The 25,150-nt window shown below is 37.4% G+C and overlaps 1 protein-coding gene across 1 annotated transcript; it reads right to left on the bottom strand.

Moving 5' to 3' along the window:
• Nucleotides 1-5,042: 5,042 nt before the first annotated feature.
• On the bottom strand, nt 5,043-23,880 carry mmaa (metabolism of cobalamin associated A). Its single transcript, XM_030140767.1, has 7 exons — nt 23,811-23,880; nt 22,347-22,776; nt 14,917-15,039; nt 14,514-14,684; nt 12,174-12,259; nt 8,088-8,237; nt 5,043-6,002 (listed from the first exon to the last, which is right to left on the bottom strand). The coding sequence occupies exons 2-7, from the start codon at nt 22,774-22,776 to the stop codon at nt 5,718-5,720; spliced, it is 1,245 nt and encodes a 414-aa protein (XP_029996627.1). The 5' UTR covers nt 23,811-23,880; the 3' UTR covers nt 5,043-5,717.
• Between the last annotated feature and the right edge of the window lie 1,270 nt (nt 23,881-25,150).

Here is a 25,150-nt window from a genome sequence, read left to right as displayed (position 1 = left end):
TCCGGCAGCATTTGAGTTAATCTTCCTTAGTGAAACCGCATGGTGTTGTTTACACTGGAGACAACTGTGTGTATGTATACGCATATGTGTATGTGTGCGTGTGTGTGTGTGTGTGTGTGTGTGTGGAGAATGTCCAGAGCTGCAGAACTCACTGTTCCCTTTTGCAAAGCCAGAGTAGTTACAGTGTGTATGTGTTTGTGTCAGCATGATGGAGGAGAAGGGTGTTACTCAGACCTAATGAATCCATCTGCATTCAAGGGGCATTCTTCCTCTTGTATGCAGACGGGAGCAAATGAACAGCGACCTGGGAGACTGTCCAGCGGTTTGGTGGGGTGGGATGAAGTGTGTGTGGGGGGGGGCTTTCTCCGGTTTCCAAAGCAGACCTCGCAAACACAAGCACATGAGTTAGTATTGAATTTACCACATTTTTTCTCCATGAAATACTGGTTATTTTCAACAACAGGGCTGAAGTTGAAAGCAGAGCAGACATACGCTGAATCCTCCTGTCCTGCGCCGAGCATTGATGCTTTCTGGTTTTCAGCGAGGACTGCGAGTAGCCAGGGAGGCTTTGGCACCGAGGGCGAGGACTACAGTACAGTGTGTGCTTCAGGAGAGTGGCAGCTGCTGATGTCCTCACCTCTGAGTGACCTGGCACCCTAGGCAACCTCAATGAAGAATGGATGGAGGGCAGGAGGCGGGGGCGTTATGAAGGGGAGGGTGCCTGGCACTGAGGGCCCAGTCATTAGGATAATGAACCCACAGCGGAGTGGACTTTGGGAGACCTCTAGTGGTCGAAGGAAGACAAAACTTAAACATATCAGGGTGGATGTGTTAACTAGGGATGACAAGTTACATCAATGTTAAGTAACACTGTGGTAGAGAACATATTTTCTTTACTTTTGCAACCCTTTTATGAATTATTTAAAAAATAATTATGATATTATGGGGGTTGAAGTCAGGGTCAGGACGTTGGATGATTTAAAACATATCATCACTGGTCTATAATGCTTTAGAAATGATCTGCTTCAAAGATAAAATGTACCGAATCATACTTTGACAAGGTGAAATGGAAAACAAATGACAGAAAAGCTGGTAGGCTGATGTTTCCAAGACGTACTATGATAAGGTGCTATTACTTATATACACAGGTTTATGTGTAATTACAGTCATGGAAAAAATTATTAGACCACTCCTTGTTTTCTTCAATTTCTTGTTCATTTTAATGCCTGGTACAACTAAAGGTACATATGTTTGGACAAATATAATGAAAACAACAAAAACAGCTCATAAGAGTTTAATTTCAGAGCTGATATCTATCCATTTTCCATGTTTTCTTGATAATAACCAAAATCACTTGTTCTTACATCAATAGCTATGTCATTGTTCTGCCAAAAAACAGTGCTTTTAGGCATTCCATGTTTTCTTTTCCGTCTGTTTTAGTCACATGATACACAGTTAGTAGTAGAGTTAGTACTTGATTGCATAACCATTGTTTTTGATGACTTTTGATGGTGTAATAATTTTTTCCGCAACTGTATTTAACAGATTTATTTTTGAAGGAATCTGAAAAGTGAATATAATAATGTACAGACAGTGTGTTTTGAAGCAGAACTAGTAGCTCAGAAACATACATTTCTTTTGACTAAACCCCATTCTGTTATTAATTGCCAGAATTTCACATTTTGACCAAATATTGCATCTTGAAAACTTAAGTCAAATAGTGCTTGACCTTTTTTTTTTTTTTTATTAGTGACTAAAATTTAATCAAGTTTGACTACTTTTTTACTGGTATAAGTTTGCATGTAGATCAGTGTATTTATTCATTATCAGTGCAATAATAATCAGTACAGTAATTCTTTTAAAAACAAGGATAACGCAGATATTATGCAAAATGTATAAAGAAAAATATGTTCACTTATGAGTCCAGACTAATGTTCAAATTTTTGTGTACCATGAAGAAAATAACAATAAAGTCAGATAACCTCTGAACATTAACAGAAGAGTTACAATGATCATTTTAGCTACCAGTGAAATAAAACTGTTTCCATCCCATTGAAGTTGAATACATAGCCTGCGATTTCTTGAAAAGAATAGATATTAAAAAGTGAAGGGATCTGACCATAAAAGACAGGAAAACATGGCTGTAACTTTTACTGTACTCACTTCTCCTATTTCTATTCAGCTTAGATGGTGTGGCAAAACACAAAGGTGCTCTGCCTGTTATTTTATAAAACCCTGGATTATCTGTTGGCATCAAAACTCCAAAACTACAACTGAAATAAGAGAACATATTTTATCACCAACCCATTGAGTTTCAGTAGCTTAGAATGCTCAATCTTTTTTAAAAGACACTGTGATCATCAATGTTATTGTGTAACGTCTTGGTCAAAACCAGTGTTTACAACTTTGTATCACAATGTGCCACTGAGGAATTAATATTTTGGGCCAAAAACTGCTGACATCCTTGAAAGAAACTAAATGGATTCCAGGTGAATATGACCTAAGTCTGCTTTATTTTTGTGCGTATGTGAATCAAATGTGTTTTATTCATAACAGACAAGGGGAAAAAAGTTTTTTTTTTTTAAAAAAAGCATTTGAAAACAAGTGAGATGAAGTACAACTTACATAATACCCCCGCCCCCTTACCCCATCTTTTTCTACTGATCACAAAGTCCCTATATGACTTCCTATCAGTGCTCAATAGTAACTATATTTATATCTTTAACCATCCCCATGTTATAAACCATCAAAAATATGGCGCATTATAAGTAAAGGCACAATTTCAATATTTCAAAATTTGTCAAACATGCAAAAATCAAAATTTCTCAAAACTGAATAAGCTTTAAAAGATATTGTCCCAAGAAAGCAACCGATAAAATTTGAAATGAACCCGACCTGTAGTTTTGTCAGAGATGTTGCTGCTGCCGGACACAGCGGCTTGTTTGATTAGATGTGTTTATGTATGTAAAATGCCTTGTATATTTGTATGAGCAAAAAACAAAATTAAAATTAAATTTTAAAAAAAGAACTCAAAGTGGGTCCTGTCCAGATCAGTTTTACCTCAAAGTGAACCAGCTTTTCGGGCTCATCATTCATTTATGGTGTATCCATGAATGATCTGCTGCTTCTTATCCTAAGGTTCTTTTGCACTACTATATTTTATTGTGTCTTGTATTGATCCATTTGTGTAGTCGTGTGTTTTAATATTTGAAAATTATTTGCTGATGAGTTGATGTATTTTAGAGGCCCGTCTTGAAATGGGTATTATTATTTAATTAAATTAGCTTAGGCTACAAACACTGCCATTAGCTTATGCTTCATACTCGTCTCTGCACAAAAAACATAAACCCAAGTATAAACAGATCTCTTATTTATCCAGCACTTGAGTTTAATCATTTCATGACTTACATATTACTATTTATTTTAAATTTTATATTTTTTGTGTAAGCACCATGCTATATTACGATCATGTCAATACCATGGGTTTACTGAAAGAAACAAAAAGCCTTTTAAAGGAGTGATATTTTGCTTTTTTTTTGTTTTTTTTTTAATGGAATTATGCATTTTAAAACATTTCCCTGTGGTCTACATGGTGGGCGGCTGTGGCTCAGTGGAGCAGGTCGTCCAATGACCAAAGGGTCAGCGGTTCGAATCCTGGCCCTGACAGTCCACATGTCAAAGTGTCCTTGGGCAAGACACTGAACCCTAAATTGCTCCCAGTAGGGTCTGGAAGTGCATGGCATGGCAGCAGCCGCCTACTGGTGTGTGTGTGTGTGTGTGAGAATGTGAATGGATGAATGTGAGGAATTGTAAAGCGCTTTGAGCACCATGAAGGTGTAGAAAATGCACTATACAAGTTCAGTCCATTCACTATTCACATAAACTGTAAATGCTCTGCTTGGGTCTGAATTCTTCATTAATGAAACTCCACAGGTCCACCTTCAACCTATTTCTGAGTAATAACACAAGAAAGGTTGTTTTGCGCGCTGGCCCTTTAAATCCACATGAGCCACTTCACGCTCCACCCCCTCCAGGTTGTTGGCTGTGCTGCTCTGTCCTGTTCAACCAACAACTGAACATTTTAGGCAATTGGCTTGGACATATTTTCAGTATGGACGACAACCACTGCTGCTGACAAACAATTACGTTGTGCTCTGAGAAATGTCCATCTGAAGTCTTGACCTTAAATGTACGAATGTTGTGACGTAACTAGTTATAGACGTAACAAATTAAGCAGGAATTAAAACAGGTTATAGAAATCCACTCAATTTTTGCCAAAATGAATATAAAGATAGCTTTGTAGCACCTGGAGGGTTCAAATTTAAACTTTATGAACTATTAGGGTCCAAATACACAAATAAATGAACCAAAGACTAATAAAAGTGGGTTTAGCAAAACATGACCCCTTTAAAGCTTTCAGTGTAATATTTAATATAAATTTAAAAAAAAAACTGAATTAAAACCCCTAATTTCAGTAAACAGAAACAAGATTTATCTCCAAACCAGCCACATTTGAAAAACAGAAGCTGCACTCCTTGGTTCCAGTTGGGAAAAAACTCTTGACTAAATCTGTTGACTGAGAGATTTAACAAATAACTGTAATAAGCAATAGATTATATGAGTCATAAATCAAGCAAAATTTATCTCCGTATCTTCAGGGATAGGAAAGTAACTTGCAAGTTCTTTGATCATGAAACTAATAGTGAAAACTGTAGATTTATAATTTACTAAAAGATATCACAGAGCTGATTTTTAATACACAGTTATGAGTCTGTGTCTTCTGATCTCTGGTGGCATCCAGTCGTACAGTGCTTTATGAAAGGGTTTCTGAAAATATTAGTGTGTGTTTTGCCTGAATTAGAAACATATCTGGAGCTGATGCATTCAGGGGACGCCCAATACTGACATTTCTGGCTCTGGAGCAAGAAAAAAAAATTTCATTACATCTCTGACAAATCTCGGGACTAATATTCGTAGAGGTAACATTAATCACTTCCCCTTTTTCATATCATGAGCAAACAAGAAGAGAGAGGAGCACAGCAAAGTGTACTGACAGATTTAATGTTATTCACTTATCCACTGAAGATTCACATCATTCTTTTAATATACTGTTCCACTCGGAAATAAAAATGTTGGATAAAAACATTTTAAAAGTTCTCCTGTTGTTCATAGATAGTCTTTTTGGAAAAAAAAAATCAGCATGTGTGAATCATCCTCCTTTTTGGAAAACGGGAGGTGCATGCATGTGAATAATGTGCAAAACTCCGACAAATGTCATTAATGTTTTTTGGTCAGGACCCACAGGCTTCAACTGTACCCACCGAAAACAGCAAGGGTGAAACGTTAATGTTCCACTAAATGAAGGTTCATGGTCTTCACAATACTGCCTTATAGTGTCTTACTAACCTCATCTAAACTGTCAACTGACATCTGGGTTTTGTTTTACAAACCACGTTAAAATGATTTTATTTTGCAATCTACTGTTCAAATGAAGTTGTGGGCGAGAAGTGAAACCTGTCCTCAGTGCTCTCCAGATTTGGATTAGAGGCTAGAATCCAGATATTCCACAATAATTTCAACTTTATATCATGCGTATCGCTATGATTTTCTCTTCTTTTTGTGCAAACCTCAGAGGTCACATCCTCCCTCCGTCCTGAGATGATTTTTGTTGTCTGGCAGTGATCAGTCATGAATCCGTCATTCTAAAGTGAATAAAGCTATGAAGATGAGAAGGCTTTGAGCAGCAGATCAGCAGCCAGGCCTGGGGACACGGCCCCCCTGGTGACCCTCTCCTCCAGGTGGGGCAGGGCCTCTCTGACACCGGGGTGATTCTGGAAATGGCAGAGGACGTTTTCTTGGATCAAACTCCACATCCACACCTTGTGCTGGGCCCTCCGTCTGCCCTGCAGTTCACCGCTGGACAACATGGCGTCTCGATATGACTCCATCTTGGCCCAGACCTCAGGGATCCCCTCACCGGTGTGAGAGGAGGCACGTACCACCTGAGGACGGAGTTAAGGGTGGGGTGTATGGTACGACGCGTCAGTTCAGAACATGGCGTTCAAAAACTAAACTGAGGGACTCACTGAAGACACAGAGACATGGTACATGCACTGAAAAAAAAACAGTTTTAAACAGTATATGGACCAGACATAGTATCCATTGTTTTTGAAAAATTCATATATTGTGCAAAATTATTTTAAGCTTTAGTCTGAAATGAAATTAGCAAATACATTACCTGCAGTTCTATTCAATTTTAGTTGATGTTTCATTGTTCAGTGTGTTTGTTTTTTTATTTGGATTTTCATTTATTTATTTCACTGCTACCTTTATTTTGTCAAGTTTAACAAGCCTGATATGCATTTAAGTTTGAAGTTATATTACTTCAACGCTTTAAGAGTGCTCTGTCCACAATGAGCTGTTTTTGTGTTTTTACAGTTTTTGTTTGAGCGTTTTCAAAATCTGACCAAAATAATTAACAGAAATACTTCCCACATTTATGGGGTTTAATCAGACATGTCGAAGAAATTGAGTTTCTTTTTTTAGTATACTAAGAATTCTTTATCATAGTTACTTGCAGATGAGTCTGAGAAGTTGTTAGAAATAAACACATCTAAGTTTCCCTAGATAAATGTATAGGCTATGTATAAAAGTTGAAGACACATTTTTGCAAAGCATCTCTATCCTGGACGAAGCTGTCATGTCAAAGTGAATGCGTTTGTGTCAAAATAACGCAATCGGTGTGTACACGTCACTTAAATGTTTAGCCTTCATTCCCCTTGTTTTTCACAGTCTCATACAGATTCGGAAAAACATGATGAAATTCAAGGCAAGATTCAAGTTTAAAGGAGATAAAGAAGTGAAAGTGTACCTCTGACTTACAAGAAAACAAAGCAAGTCAGAGCAGAGTCACATGAACGTGTCCATACTGGCATTCACCTCCTCTTATTTACTACTTCATTACCCACGGCTTACGAAGAAGCAACACAAAGCCACAATTGGAGAATGAGAGAAAAGGGAAAACTAGTGTTGATGTTCAATAAGCTTCACTGAGTCTCCACAGTTTACACACTGGTAAAGTGTAATTCAATTACACGTATCATTTGCAGATAATTTGACAGCAACTGGCATTTGGCAAAGTTGAATTTGACAGCCTGGTAAATATTGGAGGGCTGTGATCAACAGCCAATTATGACTCTTCTAATTGCATCATTAACTTAATCATTTTACAGGGACTGGATTTGAGACTGATGCAAAACCAGGAAATCAAACTTTGTGAGACTAATTGTATGACACAGTCACTAACTATCTTAAAGGGTGGATTCACACAAAAGAAAATTATAGCACTTCTTTCTACAAGTACACAAACAGTTTTGGTTCTATTTGTCCACTGAGGTATTTGTAAGTCAGGCATCAGAAAAATAAGTCTGGGTGTATTTGTAAATGGTGCTTTTGTTGAGGTGAAGTTAATCCCCTCTCATTTGGGGTTCACAGAGAAAGTTAAGCTTGTGATGTGTGTTGAGAACAAACTGATAAAGATGAGAGACAAAGTATTATGTAGGCCCGACAGATACAAGAGGCGGCAGCAAAGCAAAGGTAAGGATAAATACAGACAGACTATGAGAGCAGCCTATCAGCTTTAATGCAAGTGTGCAGGCTTCTAATCAGCAAAACGCATGACACAGCAGCCGAGTATTCAGAGCAGCAGCAGGAGTGGGGGGTGAGGGGGGTGCCTGGCAGTTTGCCCAGTGGGCAGATGCTGCATTGGGCTGGGAAAACAAAGGGACAAGGCCAAGCAGGCGGGTGAGCTGGGACATGCAGGGAGGGGTGAGACACTGCAGCACTGAAACCATGATGCTATGACATCATCATCATCATCCTCGGCCTCCTCATCCTCCTGGGTCAGCTGACCTTTCAGTGGGATGTCTTGTTGGGTCTACAGAGCAGTAATACTTCAGCAGCCTCTGCCCAAAAGGGCAAACGCTCAACACTTGTCAGTATTTTATTTTTTTTATCTGCCTAAATGTTACAAATCCTCGTCTTTCTGTCGTTAACTCCCTCTGTTAGCACACACACACACTACACACCTTAGGGTTCCAGGACTTGGACTGTCTCCGGAGAAGCTTGAGTGCACTGGTGTATTCGGCCTGGATCCTCCTGGCCGGCACCACCAGGTCTCCATCTGACTTAGTCACCACCACCAGGTCGGCCCGCTCGATGATGCCCCTCTTAATTCCCTGGAAAGAGACTTAGGCGTTAGGGGAAGAGGGGCTCTTACGTCCTAAAAACACTGGAAATAAATCTGACGTCTAGACACGTAATCTGCTGATGGATCTTAAGGAATGACGGATGGACAGAGGGACGACTGGATGATACTGCTGCTGAAGACACTACCGTTCCGCTCTACTGTTACTTCCTCCTGATTCGTCACTGGTGACATTTACATTGATAATGATATTCCAGGATTCTGGGCAGGTGTCAGACTGCCTTCTTGTTTGGTATTCTGAAATAGGACTTCCTTTCAATGAAGCATTTTCCAATTAAGACATGTGGGAAATGCCAATATCATTCTGGTTTATTACATTTTTGGGGGCATATATATAGTGCATTTTGTTTTTATAAAGCAGTGACAAAAGTGTTCTCAGGTAAAGTTGGATGCCTGAAAAAAAAAGCCCTCATTTCTGGTTGGAAAGAGAAACACACTTATTTTTGTTAGAGGATGAAAGGATATTAACATGGTTTTCAGGAAGGTAGTTGAAGAAGGAAGCTCTGTTGTCAACAGGTATAATAGAGGAATAATTATTTCCATTGACAAAAGAATACTGTCTATTTTAGAGTAAGGATGAAAACCTGAATATATATGAATGAATGAATGAATGAATGAATGAACGAGTTTTCATTACTGTGTTCTGCATAAGAATATGGCCAGCCCTTACATGGGCTTATAAGACACCAAAAATACAAACCAAAGACCAAATACCAGATAATAGGCACAACAGATATTAACAAGACAATATACTAACCTATTTAAACAAACACATCTGCTGCTTTTTCCAGGCTTTACAAACAAATAATACTAATTTATATACATTTGAACTAAACAACCATTTCATCTTATCATCAGTGCTCCAGAACAGATCAGGATTTCGGATAAACATGTCATCAAACAAAGAGGCTCTCAGCTCATCATATAGAGGACAATACAAAAGAAAATGTGATTCATTTTCCATTTCCCCCAAATCACACAGTCCACAAAGCCTGTTTTCTTCTGGGATTTGGGTAAATCTCCCAGTTTCTAAGGCCAAGGGAAGGATTCCTGTATGCAACTGAGCAATTAGGAACCTTTGGTTCCTGATGAAATTTGCTCTGACATAAAACTCTGTTTTATATGCGTTTAGTTGAATGTACAGTATGTCCGCAGCTTTGGTTTAGTCAGGATCCCATTCACCCATTTTTCGTCAAAAGCAGACATTAGGTTAGCTCTGATCTTGCTCATGCTACATCAACGGTTCTTGTGGAATATACAGGGTGTCCCAAAAAAATGTATACACACTTTAAATAATTGTAGAGTAGGTGTTTATTAAAATTCATTTAATTTTCAAAATGTAATAGAATTTACAAACATCATCTTATTGTTTTGTTACCGCCTGTTCTCAAACTGATGTCCGTTCTGGCCCAGACACTGCTGACAACGCCAAGCCAATGGAATCGCACACATCACAAAACACTTCCCTTGGTATTTGTGTGCATTCACGTTCAATGGCTGCTCTCAATTCAGTGACTGTTGCAGGTCTCATGGCGTAGACTTCGTCTTTTCGGTGTCCCCGTAAAAAAGTCTAGTGGTGTGAGGTCTGGTGAACGCGGAGGGTATTCTACGAAACCCCTCCGTCCAATCCAACTGTTTGGCAAGTTCACAACATCTCACACCACTAGACTTTTTTTTATGGGGATACCGAAATGTTAAAGTCTACGCTATGAGACCTGCAACAGTCACTGAATTGAGTGCAGCCACTGAATGTGAATGCACGCAAATACCAAGGGAAGTGTTTTGTGATGTGTGCGATTCCATTGCTTGGCGTTGTCAGCAGTGTCTGGGCCAGAACGGACATCAGTTTGAGAACAGGCGGTGACAAAACAATAAAATGATGTTTGTAAATTCTATTACATTTTGAAAATTAAATGAATTTCTTATAAACACCTACTTTACAATTACTTCAAGTGTGTATACATTTTTTGGGACACCCTGTATATTGAAGTTGTGCTTCCACAAAGACAGCTCTGACCTCTGAATATTCTACAATCTGAATATTTTGTGCATGTAAAGTGTATTAACTGACATCACCTTCAACCTGAATCCAAGGTAAGGTAAGGTTATTGAGCACATTTTGAACAGTTGGTTTCATGTACAAAGTGAGAAACAAACAAACTGCGCCTCATTTTGGTTGGTTTGTGATTTGTTCCAGCTCAGCTCCAGAGGCTGGAGGTGTCAAGTCCAGGTCTTATACCAGTTGTTGCTCATCATCCTTCCTCCTACAGTATATTATATGAATCCCTTCTGTTGTAACATTTATAAAACTTTTATTCATTTATATCTAAATGTCTGTACACACAACACCTATTGCACTATTGTCCTGAAACAGGGATCCTCCTCTGTGATTCTTCTACAGGTTTTCGGGGGAGTTTTTCGGAGTAAGTCTAAGGACAGAGGGAGTTTTATTTTGCGATATTGGGCTGTATAAATAAAATATGAATACAGTTGAATGTGCTCCTACTTTGAGAATACGGAATAAAGATAAAAACATCAAATGGCACAGAAAAAAAATTCCATTTACCATTTAAAGGATTTGCTTTAGTCGTGTGTGTTTTGGAGTGGGACAGCTCTTCACTGTCAGGGGAAATGGACGCTTCATTGTTGTGTGGATTTTCATTATTTTGTCAGTACACTGATTTCTTGGATTCAGCTATGTGTTTCTGTTCTTCTCTTGGGCAAGAGAAAATTTGTGGCTGAAAGCACAACTAACAACCTAAGAAAAAAAAAAAAATACAGATTTCATGGTGCACAAATTTGTCCCACTCAACGAAGCATGAGTTTTATATTTGCATGAGTTTTATATTTGAGGAATATACAAACACATACATTGTTTTTACCTAATCCAAATTACATTACTACATACTTTAGATTGAGGACAATTATTGAATATTGTGGACTTAAAACCAGTACCTTTGCTAATAAATAATCAACTGTGTGCGTCCAGTTGAAGTACAAGTCATTATTTTGTCATTTTGATGAACATTTGATGCATCTGGAGTTGATTTTTCTTATTTTTTTCTTTTAACATATAAAGCTGGAAGATAGGCACTTGATTACAATTTTCAGTATTTATCCCTTTTTATTAGAATTTGTTATTGTTCAGTGAATAAAATAATGAATGTCTGTGTGCATTTTTACATGTGAGATGCACAGTACCTTGAATCAGTTTTATTCTTATTATTTTATTTTGTCTAAACGGCAGAGTTCAGCTGCATTCATTTTAATATCAGCAATCATTCTGAAACCATTATTGTGATGTGTTTACACTGTCAAAACCACTGCAATAATTAAAACAAATGCCAATTCAGCTGCTTAATGGCTCACCATAATCACCATAATATTATTCATGACCAGTTATGCAAATTAAGTCATTAGTTTTGGTAATGAATGTATTGTTTTGCATACAGATTTTGTCAACATATTTATCTTTACATAAAATGTGCAAAGAGTTCAAGTAAAGATGTATTTTTAGAAAATCGGTTTGTCAGTGAAGTAAACGTGTGCAGACAAATGGCTCAAAATGCAGAGAAGTCTCAATCACATCAGTGTAAACACAAACCCTTGGTATATTTTCTCCAAACTTGCACAAGCAAACAAATCCAGTCTGCAGTTATTAAATACACGAAACACATGCAAAGATGTAATCATTGGACATTTTAGATCAAACAAGTGCAAGGCTCTGTAAAATAATCATCAGTAAACTGTCTGAAATGCATCCAAACATCCTGGATGTTAGTGCCAAATGTTACATTAAATCAGAGTATTAATCAACCAAGCCAATCACAACTGAAAACAACATCTGGATGTAAAGGAGTTGCAGCTTCTGCTTTCTTTCTTTCTTTTTTTTTTTTTTTTAACTGACCTGGAGTTCATCTCCCCCTGCTGGTGGAATCAGTAGCACAAACATGTCGACCATGTCTGCGACGGCAAACTCTGACTGGCCCACACCTGACAGAAAACACAGCAAACTGTCAGCACTGATACTGCAAAACAACAAGCGAAAGATTTCCAGAATAAAACTAGTGAAACTTTAGTGAATCTGGGTCAAAAATAAAGACACCAGGTGAAAAATGGCTGTAGTTTAAGATACAGTATTTGGAGAAAAAGTGAAATTCTATGAATTAATGAGAAAGAGGGTTTTAGTCAAAAGGAACGTTTGAGTTATTGAACTCAATTTGGCAGCCCTTTATAAATTACTTTAATATTAAGGAAGAAGGGGCAGACCTTATAGATGACAAAAAAATGAACCCCAATTTAGAAATTAACCCCCAAGACTGTATTTAGCAGAGCACATTCACACAAGAGACTAAGGTTTTGGGGTTTTTTTGGGGGTTTTTTTTAAACATGTATTTAGTGACATTATCCCCAGATCTGATGTCACAGCCCACTACTAATAGACCACCACTTACAGAGAACTGTTAAACATTTTGCAAGCTAAAAAAATGTTTCTAATTGCAGCTGCTATGCAACCATTTTATCATCTTCTGAAAGATTTAAGTTTGCCCTTTCAAGTCCTAATGCATCCAAAATTGAACCAAAAACATTTTTAAAACGGATTCATAATGACCAGTTGACCTGCAATAATTCTCAACCAAGAAATAAGCAGAACAAAGGGGAAAAAAACACTCCATGTCATAGAGATGTTGAACTAATATCACTAATAATATCAAGTAGCAGGAGAATTTTTCTTTGCAAATTACAAACATGACAGATTTGTACAGAATTAAGATCACACATGACCTTCGCAGTTATTCTATGTGTCCAGACGTCCACAATAATGATAGTCCTGTGTGAATAGAGTTTATGATTAAACTAAAACTAGCGGTGAAAAAGTGATAACTCTAAACTGAACTGTACTGAACTATATAAAAATTACAATGAACTATGCAACACAGTGTTTTGGGGTTTTAAATTGGTTTTGCGCAATGTGTGACAATGACAATTTGTGAATCATATCTGATGTCAGATAAGCTTTTTTCTTCTTACATTTTTCAGCTTCTATGAAAAACTAAACTATACTATTGTTTTTATTTTTGTTTTGAAATTGTAGAGCTGTTTGATGTCTTTTTAATCTATTCTTCTATTTTATTATTTTATTTTGCTTTTTATTTATTCTTCTGTACAGCACTTTGGTCTACTGTGGAAGTTTTAAATGGCTTTACAAATAAAGGAGAGAGAGAGACGAGAGAGAGCGAGAGCGAGAGAGGGCGAGAGAGAGCGAGAGAGAGAGCACTTAGTTGTTAATCTTCCCCTTGTAAGTTGCTTTGGAAAAAAGTGTCTGCCTTATGTATAAATGTAATGTAATGGTACATGATACTGATAAACCTTTACAGCTAAAGGTGAATTGAGTAATGCATTCTTGTCTTTTAATTTATTCTATGATAAATAAATAAGGTCACATTCTAAATTTGTAGCACGCAAACATGCACAAAATAAAGAACATACATAAATAATCACTAGGAACTTCTTTAAAACAAAAACAAAAATGAAAAACAAAAATGAAACTTCTGTTGCACGTCTAAAACTAAGTAAAACAAGTGACAAAATAAACGAAGTTTACCAAAACCCCCGCCCAGTCGCACAACAATTACCGATACCCTGCCTACTCTGCCCTACCCAGGGATTAAAAAAAAAAAAAAAAGAAATTTGAAAAGAATCAGGTGAATAGTGTCTGAGAAATGGGTTGAACAAACTGTCAAAGTTTAAATTTTCTAAAATATAGAAGAAAAATCCAGCAATTGAAATTCAGCCATCAAACTGCACTTGTCCTCGAGGTAAAGAACATGTGTCCTGAAGAATCGGGTACATAATGTCTGAGACATCGGTTGGTCAAAAATCTTGGACGGACAGACAGAATTACTGGCATATATTATTAATAATAATCATTATCATCATCATCATCAATATTCCCGAGATGCAACTGAGGCGTCTGATTTATTGGGTCGTCCAAATACTGACCTACATTTGTCGATATCACAGTAGGTCTGAGTCTTATTTCTGCTCTCAGATATTAAAAAATACTTGATATTATGTAAATTGCGTATAAATGTTATGCATTATAAAAACAGGACAAAAGAGAGACAAAAAAACTCATAAGATAGGACCATGATTTTATTTCTGAATTTTTCCAAAAATCTGATAATGTTTCTGTCTTTGTGGTAAAACTTGTTCTAAAATGCACCAGAAAATCTCAGTGTCTTACCTACAGTCTCTACAAGGACAACGTCGTATCCTGCTCCCTCACAGAGGACGATGGCCTCATTGGTTGTTCTGGTGACTCCGCCCAGTGTCCCAGAGGTCGGTGACGGTCTGATGAAAGCGTTCATGTCCCTGGAGAGTTCAGTCATACGAGTTTTATCGCCCATAAGAGACCCTGGAAGAAAAAAGATGGTTCAGTTGGAGACAAAAACAGCATTTTTGCCTTATTTTATCCATGTTTATGTACTACAAATTATGACAGCAAGCAACAACAACCTTATTTATTTATCGTAAAACAAACTAAAACATAACCACCCATTCTCCGACTACTGTTACAAACACTGTGAGGACAAATGTTCAGGTTCATCAGCATCATATGACCTGCTGATGTGTGTCTTACACTCTACCTCCGGTTGTGCAGGAGGACGGGTCAACAGCCAGCACTGACACTTTATGTCCACGTCCCGTCAGCATCTTCCCCACAACTTCAATAAAAGACGACTTCCCTGCTCCTGGAGGACCAGACAGACCTGCAGAAAATCCACAGATCAAATCAACAACAATCCAGTAACACTGATGAGTTGTAGTCCTGCTCTTCTTCTGCCTCCATCATCATTACTCATTTATCTAAATACTTATGATCGACCGTGATCATCATGTAGTTACATGGATGATAGAGGTTTCTATTACTGGTACTAACAGCTGCAGTAGTAGTATATCCACTGTTAGTACTTGCATTTGGAGTAGTAGTGATAGCAGTTATGGGTATTTGAACTAGTTATTGGTAGTTACACTAGTAACAGCAGTTTTAGTTTTTAATAATAATAATACATTTTATTTAGTGGTGCCTTTCAAGTCACCCAAAGTCACCTTACAGACAATAAAAAGCATTAAATAATAAGTGTTCAGAGAACGCAAACCTCTGCCAAGCACCCCGAACGGTGTGCATGTGTGGATCGACTATTTCTTTTTAAATTAAACAGTTTCAAGGTCGTTCCATACAGCAGAAAAAGTTGAAGCTTGGTACCAGTCATGTGTATGTCAAATTATATTTGTTGAGTTATAATGAAAAATGTGTCATAAATGGGATTTTCAATGTTAAATTGAAATGTCCACAGAGTCCACATTCCACAGTGGATGTGGACAATTTTGTGCCAGATACAAGATATTGTTATAAGCTACAGTTGGATCAAATTGGAGGCTAACTGCAGTTGTTTCACATTTTTTATAAATTTTCAAAAATTGCTCAGTGATGAGAGATAGGAAAATTTGAGATTTTGTGACCTTGCTGTGACCTTGAACTTTGGCCTACTTGGCCCAAAATTTAAAGGGTTTGTCTCAGGGCCTAGGCCTATCTGTGGGTAAAATTTGGTAAAGATGGTTGTAATAGGTTTCCCGTAAAGTTGCAAACAAACAAACAAACAAACAAACACGCAAATAAACACACAAAGCAAAGTGATCACAATACCTCCTGGCGGAGATAACAACATCAAACATAATTAAAACAAAACAGCAACCTAAAAACCAGTGTAGTGCACAGTGTCCAGTCAGAGTGAGTTTGAACAGATGGGTTTGGAGTTTGGATGTGAATGTTGTGATGGAGTCTGACTGTCTTATATGCGTTTTAACAGTTATATTTCAGTTTGCTGTGCATCCACACACACACACCCCCGCCTTCTGTCTTTCTCTTCCTTTAACCCTCTCTCTTTCACCCTAACTGGTCATGTCAGTCTTCCATCCTCCAGAGTGGGGGTCTGCTCCAGGTTTCTGCCTGTTAAAAGGACATTGTTCCTGCCACTGTCACCAAGTGTTTGTTCCTGGCATTGGCACCAGAACAGGGGGGGCCAGGGGGCACTAATAACAGACTTCACCACTGATAAACAACTACAGAGAAATATCCACCCGTCTGTGTGGAAAAAGACCAACTTCATATTCATGAGTGCAGCAGTTCCTTACATACATTCTTATTTCCATTTTCAAAAGACAGACTCTTGTAGCAAAGGCTACCTTTCCACTGGATCTGATAATTATGATTAAAAATACGCACCGACACTAGACTGCAGTGTGACAAAATAATGTGCGCCTGACAGTCATTTAATGCAACAACCCCCACGGACCCCCCCACCGCTAAAATGTATCCGGCACCGCTGGCTCCTGAAGGATTCTGTTTGTGTCTGTGAATTGGCTTAAGAGTCTGATTCTGACCAGCTCTACATGTAAAGTGTCATGAGATAACTTTTGTTATGATATGGCACTATGTAAATAAAATTTGACTGGTTTGACTGAAGTTCAGAAAGTGTCTGTGTGCAAAATGATATACAGTTGCAGAAAAAATTATTAGACCACCCCGTGTTTTCTTCAGTTTCTTGTTCATTTTAATGCCTGGTACAACTAAAGGTATATTTGTTTGGACAAATATAATGATAACAACAAAAATAGCTCATAAGAGTTTAGTTTAAGAGCTGCTTTCTCGCCATTTTCCATGTTTTCTTGATAATAACCAAAACCACTTCAGTTCTTACATCAATATCTATGGCATTGTACTGACAAAAACAGTGCTTTTAGGCATTCCATGTTTTCTTTTCTGTCTGTTTAAGTCACATGATACACACAGGAGTTAGTACTTGATTGCATAACCATTGTTTTTGATGGCTTTTGATGGTCTAATAATTTTTTTCCACGACTGTATATAGGAGTGATTAATCGGCCGGCCCATTAATGGGGCCGATTACAGCGTATCACCGATTAATCAACACTGGCCAATATGTAACCAATTTATCAACTTTTTTGCTGCTGAGATTTTTTCACTCGCTGCTCCTGTGTGTGTGTGTGTGTGTTGCCCAGAGAGTTAGAGGAGCAGTAAAGTGTGTCAGTTTCACTTTCACTTCCGCTCGGACAATCATGCTATCATCCCCACACACACGCACACACAATCACGGACCGCTACCAAGATTTATGCAGCTGTTAATCCACCTGTCCACAATTATCTAATATAAGATTATTATATCCTGTGTAGATCGATGTTCTTATTTCATATATCGGCAAATATATCGGTTATCGGCCAATATCGGATATCGGCTTTTTTTTAGCCCCCAATATTGGTATCGGCCCCAAAAATCTCACATCGGTCAGGCTCTAGAGTGAACATGTACTATTCTTTAGTGATTTCTACCAAACATCTAATGAACTGAGGACTGACTGTAACACACTGTATAGTACCCGGTCTGTACAGTCCTTTGTTGAGCCAAGAAACACATTTTCTTCTGTGACTTTTTGCCTCAGGGCCACATGGACCTGAGGGTCACTGCATTTCAGACTGATTACTGGTCATGTTTTCATCCTGTATTTTTAAATTAATATTGTAACCATGTCAAAACAGATCTCAGAAGGACTTAAATGTTGTATTTTATATGTTATTTAAATGATTCTGAATAAAACTGTGATCAAATAACTTAGCACAGACAAACATAGTGTAGGCAGTGTGAGGTCAAGAAGAGTCTACTGTGTGCACTTACTGAAGGGAAACTCTAAGGGCACTGGGTACATATATACCATATATAGAGCACAGATGGTTGGAGGAGGAGAGAGAAATATTTGACTCAGGGTCCTAAACAGGTTAATCAGGTCATGGAGCTGAGGTTATTATTATCCTGTACAGCCTCGGAGGTTCAGCGTCTGCTAAAAAACAGGCCATGTCTGGAGCAACTCGTCATTTCACCGATGGGTTATGCTGCCTGATTTAAAGTTGGGCTGTATGAAGCACTTGATCATAGACAAGAGCGCCAGTACGGAAGCTAAATAATGTCATATAGAACAGGGTGAGCAGCAAAAAACTGTTACAGCCTCCTAACAAATCAAACAATAATCTGACTGGACGTCTTTCCAAAGCAACCAGACTCCTTCCACAAAAACAGTGCGATCTGTTGGTTCATGTGCCGTTTTGTGACTTTGGTTTTATATAAACTAATGCAGTGGAAGACCTTCAACTCCTATGTTCAGCAAAGAACAATTACTGTCTTTGAGCAGTAAACACTTTGGTTTCCCATCATGAAGAGCTGTCTGAAGGCGAGAGAAAACAGTGAACATGTATGTGGGCCAGGCCAAGCCAAAGTGAACATCAGGGTCAATTTCATTTTTCTCTAAAACAATATTTTTTGATTACTCAGCATGAAAGACATATCTCTAGTTTCTAAAACTGTGTTTATTTAATTTGTATTTAAATTACAACTGGATATATAAGAAAATATATGAGAATACAGTGTAAATTAAGAACAGTAAAGGTTGTAAATGAGTGTATACAGCATAAATTTAGAATGTAAATAAATATGTTCAAAATATATGCTTGTGTCTAATCTTATATTTCATAATAATCAAATACTGTAATGATTTTGCATGTTATTCATTTAAAAAAAAAAAAAAAAAAAAAAAACAGCAGAAAGATGTGTGTTAAATATAGTCACGAAACATTTGTTGCCGAAGGCTCATAATTTTATCAGTATCTTAATAAAATCTTTGATTATTATTCGGGTGCATCACACTGTACAAACACTCACTCCATTACTTTTTTGGATTCTCACACAGTTACCATGAATTAATGTGTTTTAAAACTAAAATAAAAGTGATATCAGTTTAATTTTTGGATATAATGTACTCTCATATATTAAGAAAAGTGTGGTATGCTAAATAGTTGCACTTTCCTTGAAGAACAGCACTTTTTGGCATTTTTTCCAAACCTTGAATAATTGCTGTATAATTTTCCTCACTGTTATTTTGTCCATGATGATAAATTCATGTCTTTAATAAATATTTGGTTATTGTTCCTTAATGGCTTGTTAAAGTACTTTCTTAGACCTACAATTTGAGCTATCGTGGTTGCTGCTAAATTAATTTTTAAAAACAGATACGGAATGATTAGTATTGATGCACAGTGCTTTCTCACTCTGTTACTTGCTTAGCTGGGCCCAAAAAGAGTAAAAAAAAAAAAAAAAAAATCTAAATATAGTGTACACTTGAATTAATAGTCCTTCTTTTTCTCATATTTTGGGCTTTTTGTCTTTATTTTTAGAGACTGTATACTCCAGGGTGCCACTATATTCCTTCATTTTTGATGGTTGTAACACTTGATGTTGCCTGTGTACACAACATTCAACTTAGCCTTTATAATAATAATAATAATAATAATAATAATAATAATAATAATAATAATAATAATAATTATTATTATTATTATTATTATTATCATCATCATTATTAATTTTCTGAACCTGCTTTATCCTCACTAGGGTCTCGGGGGTCGCTTGGAGCCTATCCCAGCTACACGGGGCAAAGGCGGGGTACACCCTGTACAAGTCGCTAGTTCATCGCAGGGCTGACATAAAGAGAGAAACAATTACTCACATTCACACCTATGGGCAATTTAGATTAACCAATTAACCTATCAGTGCATGTCTTTGGATGGTGGGAGGAAGCCAGAGTACCCAGAGAGAACCCACGCAGACATGGGGAGAACATGCAAACTCCACACAGAAAGGTCCCACCCCCGACTGCTATCCACTGTATGAGTAATAATAATAATAATAATAGTAATAATAATACTGGATTCCTATAGCGCTTTACATTTTTGATCCATTATTCATTCACACTCACATTCACACAAGTTGCCAATCCAGTGTGAGTGTATTAAGTGTCTTGCCCAAGGACACAATGGCACATGACTAGGACAAAGTGGGACTGGAACCACAAAACCTCTGGTTATTGAACTCTACCTCCTGAGCCACAGCCGCTCCATGGTCCTGTCTGGTTCTCCAGACTGGGGGCATGAAAACGTCCCTGTGCTGTGGTAGTACACTGACCATGGATAAGAATACATACAAAACCACTCCAAACTCACCACCCATAAATCCAAACAGCAGGGACACTTGAAATCTAGTAATTCCCAAAAATTATGAATGTTCACAATTTTCATAAAACTATCAGGAGTGCCTAATGTTGCTAAAAGGCCAGTCAAAAGAAAATAAATCCTTTCACATTTACAGAAGTGGTAACTAATAAATACTATACTAATACTTACTATACTTTAAGTACAGCTGTGAGGTTTAGTTGTTTTACTCCCTTTTCCTGCATTTTGACACTAATACCTGAGTTTCCTAAGCCTCACAAATGCAAAACAGTCTCTTTACTTTAGTTTTAATGCACTAGAAGGGAATTATTGTTTATTTTGCAGGTGATCCATTGGTGCATATCACACACCGTAAATGGAACAACAGACTACAAAAGTGGAAGATAATGTAAAAAACATAACTAAAGTCTCAAAACATGATGAAAATGATATCAAAGATGTCTCAACTCAAAAACATACCTGTAGTCCCTGATAATGATTTTCTGCTTATTTTGTTGATTTTGTTCCTCAGTGATACTGTTCCATCCATTTAGGTTGAAATGTTACTTCTGATATCACTGTATTGTGTCAAACATACAGTTCATCCAAACCAAAACAACAATAATAAAAACATCTGAGGGCAAATCACAAGTAAACTATTTAACATTTAATCTCTTATTATTCAGATTTCACTTACCATATGCTGCACTGGGGCAGAAACAGAGCCATAAACATTAGGTCTGCATCTCTATGATGTAAAACATAAACCTCTTTAAAGATAACAATTAGTTGGCTGTTTCAACCAATCGACTAATGGATTATTGATGTATCTAAAGATCTATACATCTAGCAAAGATGCAAAATAAGAATAATAAAATAACTCCCCTAGAGTGATTAAAAGAAAATAGGTGCATAAAAGACCAATGGATGTGTTTTCACTTTCATACTTTGAGTACATTTCAGAGGCTGTACTTACTCTGCTTTTCCTCTAAAATCTCCATGTAGGGATGCACCGATATTGATACGAGTATCGGCATCTCTACTCAGTGTGTGTACTCATACTCGTAAAAGATATCCGATACAAATGCACCGATACCACTTACAGTAGTTTGATATTCCCAGTTCAGTGCAGCAGGTACGCGGCAGTGGAATAATGTGTGGGGAGTGTGAAGAGTGTGGAGATTTTTCAAAATAAATGACGGGGATAAAAGTAACACTGACTGCAAGTAACGTTAAAGACACACACAGATACAGATGCAGCGTTCTGTCCGTCCTCTGCGTACATTCCATCTGTTTTCCAGGTGCTGGCGGATGTATACCCAGAATGAGAATACCAGCAGGAGTACAAAGCGGTGCGGATCCCTACCAGTGGAAGTGAAAACGAAACTTATGGCTCAATTCTCTTTTCTCTACCTGCTGAAGCTAAGCTGTTAAACCCTACCAGTGAAAACGCTGCAATATTAGTATCACATTAGTGTTACCTCTGTTGTTTCCATGTTTGTTATTACTGACTTTCTTCTTCTTCTCATTAAACTTTCCTCTTCTTCATGGTATTTGTCCAGTATGGTTAATTCAGAGCGGCGCCCCCTGGTGGATTAATTGAGAAACGCTCATTCCAACACATTAAACGTCAGTAGCAGCACTTTGTTCCAGTCAGACTAATGACAACGACAATAAAGCACATTTACAAAAGGAACTAGGAACTGGAATGGGATTATTAAGTACTCGTATCGGTACTCGGTATCAGCAAGTACTCCAACGTAAGTACTCGTACTCGGTCTGGAAAAAAGTGGTATCGGTGCACCCCTATCTCCATGTATTTTTACTTCTATTGAAGTAAAGACAGTGTGTACTTCTGACACCCTCCAGATTTCAGGTATATTTCAATTTCAGTCCAAGAAAGCACAGATTCACAGCTCTGTGTTCACCAGGTGAATACAGACAGCCAATATCACACACCTACTCTGAAGGCGACCGGCTTCCCTCCATTTTGACTCTCCTGCTCCCTCCTGTAGGCCAAAACCCTCTGCAGCAGCACCTGAGCCAGCTCTTTTTTCCTGGGATGCTGGGTCTCTACCAGGGTGATGGACTCAGCCAAAGACGCCCGCTGTCCTCCAATCAGGCCCTCATACAGTTTATTCAGCAGTCTCTGCTCAGGTGCACTCAGCTCCTGTATGTGTTCATTGAGGGCTGTGCTCACTCCCCTCCTCTGCTGGAAGCTGTAAATGGGGAAGGTTTTCTTGGAACAGGTGTGAGAACCAGTGAAGACCCTTCGGTGAAGACAGCATGTCCTGGTGGCTGTGGGGACAGTAAATGAAGTGGGGAGGCTAGAGGCATAGCGCAGAATGGACAAGCTAAATGGGCTCATCTTAATGTATATGTGAGGCATCTAGGAGAGAAACACAAAGAATATTTAAGGCACAGGTGTCAAACATGCGGCCCGGGTGCCAAATCCGGGCTGCCAAAGGGTCCAATCCGGCCCTTGGGATGAACTTATGAAATGCAAAAATTACACTAAGATATTAACAATCCTTTTAGTTCTGGTTCCACATTCAGACCAATTCAATCTCAAGTGGGCAGGATTCAGTAAAACACTATCATAATAAGATAAAAAATAATGACAATTCCATTTTTTTCTCTTTTTACACATGTATTTACACTAAAACAAAGTATAATTTGGCAAAAAAATGTGAATAACCTGAACAAATATGAACAACCTGAAATGTTTTAAGAGAAGTAGAATTTTAACAATTTTCTGTTTGTTATTAAATGTTTTGTGTGTTTGTAGATGCACTGTGATCTGTAAGTTCTAATGTACATGTGTAAATGATGAACTGAGGCAGAATATTGTTAAAATGACACTTATTTTTTCAGTTTGTTCATGTTATTCACATTTTTGAAAGGATAGTTTGCAGATGTAAACCTTTTCATAATGCAAATTTACTTTTTTTGCTCTAAAACAGAGAAAAGTTTGGACTTGACATTACTTATATATTACTACATTATTATTTTACTGGTTCGGCCCACTGCAGATCAAATTTAGCTGATTGTGGCCCCTGAACTAAAAGGAGTCTGACACCCCTGATTTAAGGGTTTACTTAGCTATTTAGCAAACATGAAGGCTGTTGTCAAAGTGCAGGCCCATCATTGTATGACCTTTTCAAACACTGGATGCTTTAGTTCCATAAAAACACAAGCAGCAAGCAGCAACCTGTCTCACAGTGGGACATTTTAACACGTTTTGTCCCAAACTGAGCCCCAGTTTGTGCCTCATGCATTAGCCTGAGGTGGAGAGACAAACTGGGTTCAACCGTAACTTACGCTAAAACTACCGTTATCAAAACTATCAGTATAGCTTCAGTTCTTCCGGCAAACAGTTAGGACAAAGTATCAAACAATTAAGAATTTAAAATATAGACTGACCTCGTATTAGTTTCATGAAGGTGGCGTTAACACACAGGTGACCAGCTGTGTTTAATTCATTCACTTCCGGGATCCGGTGACGTCAGACGCCGCCCCCGACACGCCGCTCTTCTGATTCGTCTGGCATTTATTTATTTATATTTGTCAGATATATTATTTATTTACTTTTTGTATCATTATTATTTGTATTTTCTGTATTTTTAAATCTATGCATTATTTTCTTAAACTTATATGTTCAAATGCTTTTTCTCTTTTGACATCTTGATGTTTGTTTAAAATTTTGTACTGTATACTCAAATGTTGTTCATAAAGTTGTTAAAAAAATCTTCTTATTCGTTTGTGAAATTTTTTTTTTTTTTTTTTTAAGTTTAAAATATTTAATTCTAGAGGAAAAATAATTAATACAAAATGTAAAACGTATTGTGTTGAACTATTTAAGGCAATGTTTTAACAGGAATGCCGCTTAATTGTCACTTCATTATAAACGCACAGACGCTATTAAGAGTATTGGCCACCAGATGGCAGCAGAGGTACATTTTTAAATCAGCTGGTCTTAAATGTCAACTTAAACGTCAGTCTTACATTCTAAATAAACCAGGGGTGTCAAACTCATTTTAGTTCAGGGGCCACGTTTACCCCAATAAGATCTCAAGTGGGCCAGACCACTAAAATAACAACAGTGACAAAAGTGAAATTAAATTATGTCAATGTTTACATCTATAAAGTTTCCTTAAAAATCTGAATAACATGGACAACTTGAAATGTCTTAAGAAAACCGGTGCAATTTCAACAATATTCTGCCTCAGTTTATCAGTTTATCATTTACATGTGTGCATTACAGCTTATTTTACAATTACAAAAACACAAAATATTTCCCGACAGGCAGAATATTTGTAAAATTGCTCTTAAATTCTCTTAAGACATTTCAGATTGTTCATATTTATTCAGGTTATTCACATTTTTTGAAAAAGGAAAGTTTGTCGATGTAAACATTTTAGTGTAATTTTACTTTTTTTTTTACACTAAAACAACAAGAAAATTTGCATTGTCATTATTTATAGGTTACTACGATAGTATTTTACTGGATTGACCCACTTGATATTATATTTGTCTGTATGTGGAACTTGAATTGAAATAATTTTGACACCATTGATTGTTAATATCTTCAGTGTAATTTTTGCATTTCACAAATTCATCCCACGGGCCAGATCTGATCCTTTGGCGGGCCGGATTTGGCCTCCGGGCCACATGTTTGACACCTGTGTTGTAAACCTACAGTTACAGTGTCTTGATCACTCCGTCCATTTGTAGGAAGTTTTCATTTGTCTGTTTCTTATGTT

The sequence above is a fragment of the Sphaeramia orbicularis genome, chromosome 1 (assembly GCF_902148855.1).
Source record: "Sphaeramia orbicularis chromosome 1, fSphaOr1.1, whole genome shotgun sequence".
NCBI lineage: Eukaryota > Metazoa > Chordata > Actinopteri > Kurtiformes > Apogonidae > Sphaeramia > Sphaeramia orbicularis.
This window is presented reverse-complemented; position numbering and strand designations above follow the sequence as displayed.

Excerpts from the sequence above, each read along its gene's own strand:
- mmaa (XM_030140767.1), bottom strand. The coding sequence starts at position 22,776 with ATGCCTCACATATACATTAAGATGAGCCCATTTAGCTTGTCCATTCTG. Across the intron at positions 14,685-14,916 it reads GTCCTCCTGCACAACCGGAG|GGTCTCTTATGGGCGATAAA; the intron begins GTAGAGTGTAAG and ends TTTTTCTTCCAG. Across the intron at positions 6,003-8,087 it reads CCAAGTCCTGGAACCCTAAG|GTGGTACGTGCCTCCTCTCA; the intron begins GTGTGTAGTGTG and ends CTCCGTCCTCAG.